This window comes from Haliotis cracherodii, unplaced genomic scaffold (genome assembly GCF_022045235.1).
Source record: "Haliotis cracherodii isolate W230 unplaced genomic scaffold, xgHalCrac1.p SCAF_8, whole genome shotgun sequence".
NCBI lineage: Eukaryota > Metazoa > Mollusca > Gastropoda > Lepetellida > Haliotidae > Haliotis > Haliotis cracherodii.
The window spans coordinates 32,649,512-32,665,720 of NW_027266341.1; the positions used below are offsets into that span (position 1 = coordinate 32,649,512).

Sequence of the window (16,209 nt, forward strand, 5' to 3'; positions counted from 1 at the left end):
AGCTGCTACCAACAGCTCCTATTGCGCCATTTCCTTTTAAACACATTTAAAAGGAGATGGCGGGAAATCGACACGCTTTCCATTTTAACGTTCCAATAGCTGTCAGTCACTGTCACGTGATACGTCAAGTGGGCTTACGGGACACCCTCTCTCCTGTAAAGGATTGTTACAGCAGCGAACTTCAAAGACATGCGAGGTTCGCTGAACTGTCCCAATAACGAATTGTCTCTCAGGTTCGTCTGAGATATCAATGTAACAAATTGAAGAGAATGGAAACCCTCTACCGATAAATCAACTCGAGGTCTACTTACACGCGAAAATGAGATGGGGAAATACTCTCCTTCTCCTTCATATCGTTTTCTGTTTCAGATGAAATGAATACTAACATGTCAGCCATGTTGTCCCTTTTTTGATAAAACGTCAGAATAAGACAACACAGGTCAACGTGAGGTATTTAATCGTCTTGTATGTTGGTTATAAGTCGCAACAAAGCCGAATTATTAATACATTCCTTCGATCATAAACCAATCCAAAACGAATTTCCGTGCATACAAACCAATTCAGAACCAATTTCGGTGCATATTAACCACAAATCTATATACAGTATACTTTTGTTAACTGGAAATATTGGGCAGGATATGTCTGTATGTTTGACGTTCTAGACAAGCAGTGTCCACTTAATGCCATAAATCCACATCAACCAAGGTGATTCCAGTTAAGGACATTGACCCTCACTCACTCACTCACTCATTCACTCGAGAAGAAAAAGCACCCAAATCACCCTCCCTCCATCACCCAACCTCATTCAATCTCTCTCTCATTCCTCATTCAAGATCCGTGGTAGAACAAGTCTTCAGCAACCCATTCTTGCCATAAAAGGCGACTATGCTTACCGTAAGAGGCGACTAACAGGATCAGGTGTTCAGGTTCACTGCATTTCTATTACATACCACCAGTGTTGGGAGTGCACGAGACTTGTGGATTCTACTGAGCTGTTGAATTGTGATGCCTTATCATAATATTAGACCGTGAAGATCTGGGTTAGAATTGGTCTTTAGCAACTCATGCTTGCTTAAAAGGTGATTATGCTTGTCGTAAGAGGAAACTAACGGGATCGGGTGGTCAGGCTCGCTGACTTGGTTGATAATGCATGTCATCGTATCCCAATTGCGTGGATCGATGCCTTTGATGTCAATCACTGGATTGTCTGGTCCAGACTCGATCATTTACAGAGCACCGTCATAAAAATGGAATATTTCTAAGTGCGGCTTTAAACAACAAAGAAATAAATATTCCTCACTCAACCACCCACTCTACCACTCACTCAACTACTCACTCAACCACTCACTCAACCCCCGACTCAACCCCCTACTCAACCACTCACTCAACGACCCACTCAACCACCCACTCAAACACCTACTCAACCACCAATTCAACCACTCACTCAATCACTCATTCAACTACTCACTCAACCACTCACTCAACCTCTCTCTCAACCACCCACTCAACCACCCATTCAACCACTTACTCAACCACTCACTCAACCACCCAATCAACCACTCAACTACCCACTCAACCACCCAAACAACCACCCACTCAACCACCCACTCAACCGCCCACTCAACCCTCCACTCAACTACCCACTCATTCACCTACTCAACCACTCACTCAACTACCCACTCAACCACCCACTCAACTACCCACTCAACCCTCCACTCAACCACCCACTCAACCACCCACTCAACCACCCACTTATTCACCCACTCAACCACTCACTCAACCACCCACTCAACCCTCCACTCAACCACCCACTCAACCACCAACTGAACCCTCCACTCAACCACTCACTCAACTACCCACTCAACCACCCACTCAACCACCCAATCAACTTCCCATTCAACCACTCACTCAACTACCCACTCAACTACCGACACAACAACCCACTGAACCCTCCACTCAACCACCCATTCAACCACTCACTCAACCACCCAATCAACTACTCACTCAACCACCTACTCAACCACCCACTCATTCACCAACTCATTCATCCACTCAACCACTCACTCAACTACCCACTCAACGACCCACTCAACCACCCACTCAACCACCCACTCAACCACTCACTCAACGACCCACTCAACCACCCACTCAACCACCCAATCAACCACCCACTCAACCACCCACTCAACCACCCACTGAACCCCCCACTCAACCACCCACTCAACCACTCACTCAACTACCCACTCAACCCTCCACTCAACCACTCACTCAACCACCCACTCAACCGCCCACTCAACCACAGACTCAACAACCCACTCAACCGCACACTCAACCACCCACTCATTCACCCACTCATTCACCAACTCATTCATCCACACAACCACTCACTCAACCACCCACTCAACGACCAACTCAACCACCCACTCAACCACCCAATTAACCACCCACTCAACTACCCACTCAACTACCCACTCAACCACCCACTCAACCACTCACTCAACTACCCACTCAACTACTCACTCAACCACCCACTCAACTACTCACTCATTCACCCACTCAACTACTCACTCAACCACCCACTCAACAGTCCACTCATTCAACCACTCAACCACTCACTCACCCATCAATTCCCCACGCAACTACCCACTCATTCACCCACTCAACCACTCACTCAACCACCCACTCAACCACCCACTCAACCACCCACTCAACCACCTACTTAACCCCCCACTCAACAACTCACTCAACCACCCACTCAACCACTCACTCAACCAACCATTAATTCCCCACGCAACCACCCACTCATTCAACCACTCAACCACTCACTCACCCATCAATTCCCCACGCAACTACCCACTCAACCACTCACTCAACTACCCACACCACTCCCTCAACTACCCACTCAACTACCCACTCAACCACTCACTCAACTACCCACACAACCATGCCCTCAACTACCCACTCAACCACTCACTCAACTACCCACACAACCACTCCCCCAACTACCCACTCAACCACCCACTCAACCCTCCACTCAACCACCCACTCAACCACCCATTCAACCACTCACTCAACTACCCACTCAACCACCCACTCAACCCTCCACTCAACCACCCACTCAACCACCCATTCAACCACTCACTCAACTACCCACTCAACTACTCACTCAACCACTCACTCAACTACCCACACAACCACTCCCTCAACTACCCACTCAACTACTCACTCAACCACCCACTCAACCACCCACTCAACCACCTACTTAACCCACCACTCAACAACTCACTCAACCACCCACTCAACCACTCACTCAACCAACCATTAATTCCCCACGCAACCACCCACTCATTCAACCACTCAACCACTCACTCACCCATCAATTCCCCACGCAACTACCCACTCAACTACCCACTCAACCACTCACTCAACTACCCACACAACCACTCCCTCAACTACCCACTCAACTACCCACTCAACCACTCACTCAACTACCCACACAACCACGCCCTCAACTACCCACTCAACCACTCACTCAACTACCCACACAACCACTCCCTCAACTACCCACTCAACCACCCACTCAACCACCCACTCAACCCTCCACTCAACCACCCACTCAACCACCCATTCAACCACTCACTCAACTACTCACTCAACCAACCACCTCTCTCACCCATCACACTCTCTCACTCTAAGTCAAAGACAAAACTAAGGTTGTGATATCACTCGTTTATTGCACCTGTGTCCAATCTGCGCCACCCTGCATCCCAGATGCACACTGAACATGACACTACTTGCTTGACTTTATCTTGCTTAATGAACATAGAGACACATCACACTGATGTGCTGCCGTATGTACAATACAATGTAAACAAACTTTATACAACCAAAATACATGCTATAAATAGTTTGTAAAAAACAGGGTAGTGAAATAAACATATCTCCATGGTACATTGTAGAAAGTCTTGGTATTTTCTTTCCTTTGAACTGGTGATACAGCTTATTTTCAATAAAATATTTCAAGTAATAATAACACACTGATGATTTGTTCAGTTGATACCATTAATATCACCAGGAGAAAACTGCTGAAGTTAATACAAATTTAAAATCTGGAAACTTTTACAAAAGTGAATTGTCATAGACTTTTTAAAGAATTTAATTCTCTATTGTTTGTTTTTCCAATGAATAAAAGATGGGTTTCGTATTGTTTTATTTGGCATGAGAATATGTCATGAAAGGAATACATTTATAGATTAAAAAACAATTCTGGAATGCTATGTAGAGATGATATAAAAATAGGAAAGTTTGAATAATAGTGATAATGTGTTTAACACTGCCTTGAACAGTATTTTTGTCATATCGGTGTGTAAGCTTAAAGTGGGTACTTGTGAGCATTATTTCAGAAAGAATACATCGAAGTTTATGCCTTCAACTGGTAAAACCTATGGGCACAAGTGTGAACGGGTTCAAACCCATGACAGTGGATCCTGCACAGGTAAGGGACACAACTCTGTACAGTGAATTGGGGCATTTTACACCACTTGTGTCCTGAAATTGGAACAGTACACAGATATAATCTCAAGGAAGGTGAATAAAGATATTAAGATAAAATATTACTGTAGAATAAATAAGATTTATTTGCATTGAAGAAAATACAAGGTGATATAAAGAGATATAAATTACGCAAAAGGTTCACTGTGTCAAAGTGAAAAGATTCTCTACAAAGCCAACCTAGACACTACATTTACAAGTAGATAATAAAAACATTAAACACTTTGGACTATGCTAAAAAATGTTCAGTTTTTTGCGCAGTAATGACTTTAGAATCTAAAAAAGTCCCAAATGAATAATTAGCTTTATTAAATGATATTCATGTTGAACAAATTATTGTTTTAGATTTATTAACTATAGACCAAGATGAAGACAGATTGTGTGTTTAGAGAATGTGGAATGAAAACTTTGTTGTTAATGTCACACTCAGAAATATTGCAACTACGTACAACTGTATCTGATGGCAATCCAGTGATCGATATTATGAGCAACAATCCCTTCGCCCAGGTACGAGGACACGCCATCAAGCGAGTCGCCAAGCTGGATCAACCGACCCATTTGGTTGCCTCGTACAAGAAGGTTAGGTTTCTGGGGGAATGAAGACTGCATCTGTGTAATTTATGAAGGAAACTACAACAATCTAAAGGAAGTAATCTCATGTTTCTATTGCCATTACTCGCTATATGGCTGAAATAATGCCGATGCGACGTTAAATTTTAACTCACTCACTCTATTGCCATTATATGGTATCATTCACTGTATTCAATTGTATGCTACTATTGCACGACTGTCTGACTGGAACTATCAACTTCCTCAAACCTTGTTTTTCCTCTACACTTTATACATGGACATATATGGGATTTATACAGGGACTTGTCATTTATAATAGGGTAGGGGGGCTGGTGAGATTAAGGGGGGTCATGAAAAAATGACACATTGGAAGTGGGAGGTTGCCAAATTTGGGTGGTGGCATAAAAAAATGACACAATTCTATTTTTTTTAATAAAAAAATTATTAATTTGAACATTATTTAGGGACTGGTCATTTATTAGAGGGGGAAGCATGAAAAAATATTACATGTATTGAGGGTGGGTGGGGCCGTAAAAAAATGTTTTATGAAATGGGGGTCGACAAAATGTGCTAGTGTTGTGCTAGTGTTGATGTCCATGTATTTAATTGATGATGACATATTTTTACTCTCAGAAGAAATATTGAAAACATGTTATTATATTCTAATTTTGATATTGTTGTCATTGCAAAGAAACATGTCCTGACAACAGTTAAGTGGCAACTGATTGACAGGGAATCAATATCGCTGAAGTAACAGGTATGTATACAAAATACATGTAGTAAGTTTACAAATCATCATCCAAATCAAATCTCAAGAGACTGCGATATATATTTTAAGCATTAATATTTGAGTACAAGGTGTATCAATGTTAGACCACATATTTCTAAAATTCTTTGACAAAAATTCATAAAGGGTTATAAATATCACTATTTGCAAGAGAACAAATTACATGCCCACAATGGAAGTAAATCCTACTGGAGCTTTCAATAAAACTTGTTTCATGGTTGTCTTCTAGGAGTATTTTTATATTCCATATTTATGTATACTTGCTTATAGAATCAAATAAATATTTCATAAGTTCTCCTAAAATGTAAACAACAGGAAACATTTGACTTGGGTTGAAATAAATACTGATCTCAAGCTTCTGTAGTTAGGATCTTGTTTTAAACGTCAATTCAAGAGAGATTTAGAAAAAATGTAAAGAAATAGTTATGTGAAAAAAAGGCTTTTCTGAAAGTTGTTCTCGCGAATTTGACATTACAAACCTATCCTGTCATGATGTACTTTGGCTAATTTACCTTGACCTCATGAAAAGAAAAAGAATTCTAAAAAAAGAAATTAACGCTGTAAGGCCAAAGATATAAATATATTCATGTCTGTATACCCTGTGACATATCCCTGGGAACTAACATCACATGAAATAGACAATATAAAAAGATACATTAACCAGACATATTTCAAATATACCGTTAGGAAAATAACATATTGGCTCAACGAATATAATAAGGCAGATACATTTGCATAACCACAAGTCTCAACGCCATTTCTGGAAGGTTGGAACTACTAAGCAATGTAAGGTACCAAAGACCAAACAAATACATTCACTCTCAAATTGACCAGATTTCATAAAACAACAAATGACTTTAGGAAGATATTACAGTCAGATATTGGCAATCCTGGAGGTCAAAAGATGCTATATAGTATTATATTTGGTGAACTAAATATTTTACTGAACACAAATATATAGCAACAACTAACAGATTCTTAAGTTGGAATACTATTTTTTCAAAACTGTAATTAATTATTATTGTTAAAAGTATATTTAAAGAACTGTATAATATTTGGGTTTGTATGAGATGAACACTATTGTCAGTTTTTCAGCACATTGTACATAGCACTACATCAGCACTGTATGACATTGTGTACTAGTTTCCACAACTTCTTCAACTGTAAATTGTTCATTTCCATTATGCAATATAAGTTTAACTATTCAGGGATAAGGCGACAATAAAAGATGCACTTGTGCGCAATCCCACTGACATTTTTAGACAACTTGATATGTTGAAAAAATAGGTGAGGTGAAATGGGGTTTAACGTCACATCCAAGATTATTGCACTTATACAGTGACGTGCATGCATGCATTTTTATGTAATGCTAGCCTACTGAGATACCATGCCGCTGTTTAACATGAATACCCCACTCAGGCACAGTATACTTATTCCGAGCCGACCCGTCCTTGTTTAAGACCCTTAATGATGAGTGCCAGACAGGGTAACAACAAGTACCATCATTTAGTATGACACGGCCAGGGATCGAACCCCGGACCTTCCGCTCTCCAGGCGGACACTCTTCCACTAGACCACGGAGGCAGTCATGTTTAAACTAAACAAACATATCTGTATTGATATCAAAATAAAATCACACTTCTGTCAAGCCAATTAAGATGATCAAGAACTTAATTCTCTTTGTTGCGTGAGGATGCACGTCTTAAGCAGCTGAATGTCGATCGTGGGTCTACAGAGAGACATACGATGTCTCCGTCTGAATGTGCAGTCACAAGGTTTGGACAAACATAAACAAACACAGAAACTTCTCTTAAAGGGACATCAACTGGTGTAGATTTTACTTGGGGTCTGCTAATAAAATGGTGTAGAGCACAGAGGAGGCTTTCCAAACTTGTGTAGATCTCTCTTGGGCCTTCATCTGGTGTAGATGTTCAGTCGTAGTCTAATTAGTAAGTGGTGGAACCTGTTGAAATACATACGTAATAATTGTCAAATTGAACAAAATAGTATTGATGGATGGATGGATGAATGGATGGATGGATGGGTGGGTGGGTGATTGGGTGGGTGGGTGGATGGATGGATGGATGGATGGATAGATGGGTTGGTGGATGGATGCATAGATGGGTTTGTGGATGGATGGATGGATGGATGGATGGATGGATGGATGATGGATGGATGGATTTCATTGTAAATATATTTCAGCTTCCCATGTACATTTTATAATTATCTCATACTTTTCTGTTAACCGGAATAATAGCTCTTAAGAGCTAATTAGTACATAAACAAACTGTGGTTTCAATGTAGAGCCAGGCTACCTACAGATATAACCCGCACTAAATTGAATTTGAAAACGATCACGCAGTGTGAGGTTTCAAATGTTAAATTTAGCGCTGTTAAATCTACAGGTAACCTAGCTCTACATAGAAAACACAGTGTGCTTATCTCTATTCCACCATGACTAAATAAGACATGAACTCTTTGGTGCTAGCAAATATACTGAGTGAAGCGGCATGGGTTGAGTCCAGTGTTTTATGTGGGATGTCAATCAGAATTTACAGAATCACTGACAGCAGCATTGACACAATATGTGGCACTCTGTATGTTCAAGAAGTTTTTTTAGACAGTAATATTTCACTCTAACTTATGACAGGCACTGAAAGCATGTAGCATGGCAACTTCATAAGATAACATGATGTGGGTAAAAAGAAAGAAATGTATGCAAGTCTTGCAAAGGTTTCATTCTGTACCACACGTCACTGTTATGTCATATCGCTTACTGCAATGCAGCATTATGACCTCAAACTTGTATAAGAAAAGCGCCAAATAGCAAGCTGATTTGTCCTCAAAACTAGAAATACATTCTCTTTGTAGATTTCTGCACGATATGAATTCCCACACATCTTTTGAATATTGTAACTGTAATTTTGAATCATGTAGCCTATAATTGATCATATTAATATTTTAAAATGCCTACCAACAAATGACTGTAAAAGAAGTACTATTCTAAAAATATTAGCTTCTGCAGAGATGCAGTCATCAAATCGGCTGTTTCAGTCAGAGGGGGTTTATTGTCATTTGATACCTCTGATTCATCAATCAGAATCAAATATTTATTATAGGTAGAATGTCATATTGTTACCTGTAATGACTGACATTAAACCAAATTTCTTGTATCTTGTATCTTGTATGATATTCACTTTAGAATATATAATAATAAACACAATTATCATCCACTCACTTATACCCCACTGCATACCACGATATTCAAATAGGAGTCGGTAATGGTGAACTTACTCATTAGAAATCAGGATTAACATCTTCAAAGTTTACTTCAATGGCAAAGTTCTCCCTGAATACATGAAAGACTTTCTTTTTGTGAGGATTATCAAGTTCACTTCGGCCCATTCGTAGTCTGGAAAGAAACCATTGAATTCATAAGAATGTGTGAGTGAGTGAGTTGGGTTAACACCGCTTTTAACAGTATTCCAGTTATATCACGGCGTTTCAGCTTAATATGGAGGAAAGCCCGAAGTGATGCAGGTCTTAGACGTTTACCACTTCGGTGAAACCCACGAGCACGGGTATGGTGTGGACAAACCTAGAAACATAATTGGGGCGAACCAGGATTCGAAGCCACAATCATAGGTTTTTGGCTTGCCCAAGGGACGCAACTCTGCACAGCGAATCGCGACGCCTTAGATGACTGGGCCACCCGTGCCCCCTAATAAGAATGTACTGTCTACTGTAATGTAATGATGACAATACAGACTATAAGAAGATATTCAAACAAAAGGCCAAGCTAAGAACATTAAACATGGATGCTTTCAAGGAATTGGTTGTTCTTTCTTTTGTAGGCCAGATCATTTTAATTACTATTTTTTATTGTTTGTTTGTTGTTTAACACCGCACTAAGCAGTATTCCTGCTATTTGACGGCGGTCTGTAAATAATCGAGTCTGGACCAGACAATCCAGTGATTGACATCATAAGCATCGATCCACGTTATTGGGATACTATGACATGCATCAACCAAGTCAGCAAGTCTGACCACCCGATCCTATGACGACAAGCATAGTCGCCATTTACGGCAAGCATGGGTAGCTAAAGACCTATTCTACCTGAGTCTTCACGGGTCTTTTTTTTATTACTAATGTCTCTAAAGGTATGATTAAGTGACAGCTTGGAGTGTAAATCCCCTGTATGACTTACTTATGATCTTCAATAAAGGCAGTGTTGAACCAGAAGTAGAACGGGCACTTGTCATAGCCCTTGGGAAGACGCACCTGAAACGTTACAATTCACAATTTCAAGACTTATTACTTTCACCCAGAACCTTTAACAGTTCATTACAGGTGCAGCAGCATCTCAATAGGCTTCATGGAGAGATATCTACCTTTCTCTAAAGCCATGATCAATCACTGACCAGGACAGCCTCCACTTGTGAACGGTGTGCAAAGCAAGAAGCCGTCATTGTTGCTCACCGTATGAATCACTGGTGTGTGGACCTGTTTTGACAGGCCGCTGTCATGTTGCAGCATTAAACAACAACAATAAAACTGGCCTATGAAGAACTGGATTAAAAACAACTGGCCCATGAACAACTGGTTTATAAAGTACTGGCATATGAACAACTGGCTTTTAAAGAACTGGTTTATAAAGAACTGGCTCATGAACAACTGGCCTTTAATGAACTGGCTTATGAACAACTGGTTTATAAAGAACTGGCTCATGAACAACTGTCCTTTAAAAAACTGGCTCATGAACAACTGTCCTTTAAAAAACTGGCTTATGAACAACTGGTTTATAAAGAACTGGCTCATGAACAACTGGCCTTTAAAGAACTGTCTTATGAACAACTGGTTTATAAACAACTGGCTTATGAAAAACTGGCCTTTAAAGAACTGGCTTATGAACACAGGTTTATAAAGAACTGGTTTATGAACAACTGGCTTATGAACAACTGGTTTATAAAGAACTGGTTTATGAACAACTGGCTTATGAACAACTGGCTTATAAAACAACTGGCTTATAAACAACCGGTTTATAAAGAACAGGTTTATGAACAACTGGCTTATGAACAACTGGCTTATAAACAACTGGCTTATGAACAACTGGCTTATGAACAACTGGCTCATGAACTGGCTATGAACAACTGGCTTGTAAACAATGGCTTATAAACAACTGGCTTATAAACAACTGGCTTATGAACAACTGGCTTATGAAAGAACTTTAAAGAACTGGCTTAGTTTATGAAGCACTGGCTTATGAACAACTGGCTTTTAAAGAACTGGCTTATAAACAATGGCTTATAAACAACTGGTTTATGAACAACTGGCCTTTAAAGAACTGGCTTATAAACTAGTTTATGAAGAACTGGCTTATGAGCAACTGGCTTTTGAAGAACTGGCTTATGAGCAACTGGCTTACATTTGTGGAGTGGAACATGACCTTGATGTCTCCCTCCAGTCGGGGACTGTTCTTCAGGTTGATGACGATGCTGTCGCTGTCCGTGTACTTCATCAGCTGGAAACAGTGCATAAAGAATACAGTACTGGCATCAACAGATAACCCTGTAAATTTGGATAGCATGAATTCCAGTCCGGTTTAACAAATGGCCCACTAAACAAATTAGGGCTGGGACCGGTAACTCAGGAACTCTGGTCGGGTGGGTACGGAGACAGGAGACTACCCAGACCCGTGGTTTGTCACGTGAGATATTGTTTAATGACAAATATTATCTAGAACTCTATGGTTACACTACAAGTCACTAATGTTCACATTTATTTCTGACTAAACACCCATTCCTTCTAAATTACATAAGTTTGAATAAAGAAAAAGCTTTAGTCAACTTTAGTGTATGCATGACCATATCCTTTTATACGAGTATCTAAATACATTTTGCCAAGGCTATGGTCAAACTATTCCCACTCCGACATTTTGTACCCATCTCGAGACCTACATGTGTACCCGGGTAGGGTTGGGTAATAGGGGTGTGGGTACCCGGGTAGTAAATTTGGACTCGTCCTAGTCCTATAACTGTCATACTGTTCCCATTCTTATTGGGTTTCACTGTATCAGCATGTTGCTGGGTTTAGGATAACGAATCACAGTGTTCTGTGTTTTAGACAATATTAATATTGACATGGAGGGACAATGGTCTGGTTAAGTTATCTGACGTTCAGATGAATACAGAAAACTGATGAGTTGAAAGCTGAGAGTTACCTGACAGTTGACACCTGTAGCGACAAAACACTCAAAGATGAGTAGCCCATCAGCCCGGATCTCCATGGACAGGTCACTACCATCTCCATCACCCACACCTGGTCAATAACAGACACCAGATATAGGATGATAACACCTGATGGAGGGGGATAACACACGATAACACCTGGTCAATAACAGACACCAGATATAGGACGATAACACCTGATGGAGGGGGATAACACGCGATAACACCTGGTACAAGGAGGACAAGCATACAGTTGACAAAGTCATCTATATCCCCCGCCCATTTTAACATGTTATGGTCAGAAACCAGGTAACTGACCCAACATTTCTCTTAGCCCATGTCAAAATAGCTGCAATGGAAATCCTAAAATAAACAGTTCTAAAACTCCTTAATATCAAATGGCACTAGTCCAACTTGTTGCCATGGAAACGTAAAAAATAAAAATTTATAAAATTCCTAAATAGCAAAAGGCACCAGTTCAGTATGTGCCTAGTAGACATGCAAAGTTTTTGTTGGAAAGTATTTAATGGTTTTTGAGTTATGCTCTGGAAACGAACACCACCCTTATAGAACCTAAGTCAAACTTGTTGCCATGGAAACGTAAAACATAAAAATTTATAAAATTCCTAAATACCAAAAGGCACCAGTTCAGTATGTGTCTGGTAAACATGCAAAGTTTTTGTTGGAAAGTATTTAACAGTTTTTGAATTACACTCCGGAAACAAACTCTACCCTATAGAACCTAAGTCCAACTTGTTGCAGTGGAAATGTAAAAAATAAAAATTTATAAAATTCCTAAATAGCAAAAGGCACCAGTTCAGCATGAGTCTGATAGACATGCAAAGTTTCGTAGAGAAATATTTAACGGTTTCTGAGTTATGCTCCGGAAACGATTTCGGCACGCACGCGCGTACACGCACACACACACGGAACCCATTTCTATATCCCCTGCCAACTTCGCTGGGGCGGGGGATAATAATACTCAATAACACCTGATATAAGTTAACAATAGATAACACCGGATACAAGGAGGATAATACTCAATACAACACCAGATATAGGAGGTTAATACATGATAACATCTTATATAGGAGGATAATAGTTGAGAACACCTGATATAGAAAGATAACACCTGATATAAAAGGATAACAACTGATATAGGAGGTTAATACATGATAACATCTTATGTAGGAAGATAATAGTGGAGAACACCTGATATAGAAAGATAACACCTGATATAGAAGGATAACACCTGATATAGGAGGATAACACCTGATATAGAAGGATAACACCTGATATAGGAGGATAAAACCTGATATAGAAGGATAACACCTGATATAGGAGGATAACACCTGATATAGAAGGATAACACCTGATATAGGAGGATAAAACCTGATATAGAAGGATAACACCTGATATAGGAGGATAACACCTGATATAGAAGGATAACACCTGATATAGGAGGATAAAACCTGATATAGAAGGATAACACCTGATATAGGAGGATAACACCTGATATAGAAGGATAACAAATGATATAGAAAGACAACACCTGATATAGGAGGATAACAAATGATATAGAAGGATAATACTTGAGACACCTGATCTAGGAGGACACCCACTGATATAGGAGTATAATACTTGTTAACATGAGATACAGGACGATAACCACAAGATAACACCTGATATAGGAGGATGATAGTGGATAGTGAAGTAGGAGGACAACACTAGATAACAACTGATAAAGGAAGATAATACTTGATAACTCTAGATATAGGAGGATAATACTTGATAACTCCAGATATAGAAGGATAATACTTGATAACTCCAGATATACGAGGATAACAGTGATATAGGATAATACCAGATAGCAACTGATATAGGAGGATACAAAAGGTTGACACCTGATGTAGCAGGATAACACTTGATAACAACTGATATAGTATGATAATGGATCACAACTTAAATAGGTGGATAACAGTAGATAACAACTGATATACTGAGATAACAATGGATAACACCTGCTCATATAGGTGATAATGGATAATATCTGGTAATGAGTGATAACTTGAAGAATAATGCAGTATGGATACCACCTGGAGGAATGGATAACACTGCTATAGGAAATCTGATATAGGATAATAACAATGGATAGCATTTGATGCAGTATACATGACACCTCATATAAGATGACATTGCATATATGATGGCATGGATAACACTTGATATGTATTGATTCTGACTTTAAATGGGTTACATTAATTGGAGTGATAACACCTGATGCAGGTGGATAACACCAGTGTCTACCAGATCTGGACAAATCGGAAATCACTGAGAAGACTCTACCTCGGATTGCTTCTATTTTGAGGGATGTGATTTTCATATATTTCTTTGGAGGTAGTTGCCGGTTGTCATTCTTTATCTTCTCATAGTACCCAACATAGCGACTCTGGAAGTAGAAATAGTTTCAATGTAAACTTCAGTGTTTGTCAGGTTATCATGAACAACTTTAGAGTAAATCAGATTATCATAAAACAACTTCAGAGTGTCTCATGTTATCCTGAACAACTTCAGAGTGTCTCATGTTATCCTGAACAACTTCAGTGTGTCTCATGTGATCCTGAACAACTTCAGTGTGTCTCATGTTATCTTGAACAACTTCAGTGTCTCATGTTATCCTGAACAACTTCAGTGTGTCTCATGTTATCCTGAACAACGTCAGTGTGTCTCATGTTATCATGAACTTCAGTATGTCTCATGTTATCATTAACCACTTCTGTGTGTATAAGGTCATCATAAACAACTACAGTGTAAATCAGATTATCATGAACAACTACAGTGTAAATCAGATTATCATGAACAACTACAGTGTAAATCAGATTATCATGAACAACTACAGTGTAAATCAGATTATCATGAACAACTACAGTGTAAATCAGATTATCATGAACAACTACAGTGTAAATCAGATTATCATGAACAACTACAGCGTGTCTCATGTTATCTTCAGCCAGTACAAAATTCACAATATTAAGAAAAGTATCAGACACATTTGTGGACAAACATTTAATCTCTCAGCTCTATTTCCATTTCCACATTAAGTCTGCAATAATCAATAAGTTTATGTCACCTGACTCGGGGTCTCCACGCCCTGGAAGGCCTTCCCCACACTCAGGTCCGTCCGGCGATCACCGAAGTAGTTGAGACTCTCCTGCATCACACCAAGACAGAAACTAGACTAGAAACATTATCTAGCCTGAACACCCATCATCTACCCTGACAACACATCATCTACCCTGACAACACATCATCTACCCTGACAACACATCATCTACCCTGACAACACATCATCTACTCTGACAACACATCATCTACCCTGACAACACATCATCTACCCTGACAACCCATCATCTACCCTGACAACACATCATCTACCCTGACAATGCATCATCTACCCTGACAACACATCATCTACCCTGACAACACATCATCTACCCTGACAACCCATCATCTACCCTGACAACACATCATCTACCCTGACAACACATCATCTACCCTGACAACACATCAACTACACTGACGTACCAATCAACTACCTCGACGTACCCATCAACTACCCCCACGTACCTATCATCTACCCTGACAACCCATCATCTACCCTGACAACCCATCATCTACCCTGACAATACATCATCTACCCTGACAACACATCATCTACCCTGACAACCCATCATCTACCCTGACAACACATCATCTACCCTGACAACACATCAGCTACCCTGACAACACATCATCTACCCTGACAATGCATCATCTACCCTGACAACACATCATCTACCCTGACAACCCATCATCTACCCTGACAACACATCATCTACCCTGACAACACATCATCTACCCATCATCTACCCTGACAACTCATCATCTACCCTGACAACCCACCATCTACCCTGACAACACACCATCTACCCTGACAACCCATCATCTACCCTGACAACCCATTCCTGACAACCCATCATCTACCCTGACAACACATCATCTACATCATCTTCATCCCACAGCATGGTGGAGAA

The 16,209-nt window shown here is 40.0% G+C and overlaps 1 protein-coding gene across 2 annotated transcripts in view; it reads right to left on the minus strand.

The window, feature by feature from the left end:
- Positions 1 to 3,729: 3,729 nt before the first annotated feature.
- LOC139449497 (phosphatidylinositol 3,4,5-trisphosphate 3-phosphatase TPTE2-like) overlaps positions 3,730 to 16,209 on the minus strand; it is a 70,651-nt gene continuing 58,171 nt past the window's right edge. For both annotated transcript variants that reach the window (XM_071230920.1, XM_071230921.1), the window contains 7 exons: positions 15,267 to 15,347; positions 14,483 to 14,585; positions 12,130 to 12,227; positions 11,335 to 11,430; positions 10,117 to 10,190; positions 9,203 to 9,320; positions 3,730 to 7,871 (listed from right to left, as the gene is read on the minus strand). In XM_071230920.1, coding sequence (XP_071087021.1) covers positions 9,206 to 9,320; positions 10,117 to 10,190; positions 11,335 to 11,430; positions 12,130 to 12,227; positions 14,483 to 14,585; positions 15,267 to 15,347 — 567 coding nt within the window. In that variant the 3' untranslated portion in view covers positions 3,730 to 7,871; positions 9,203 to 9,205. The remainder of the gene's footprint in view (positions 7,872 to 9,202; positions 9,321 to 10,116; positions 10,191 to 11,334; positions 11,431 to 12,129; positions 12,228 to 14,482; positions 14,586 to 15,266; positions 15,348 to 16,209) is intronic.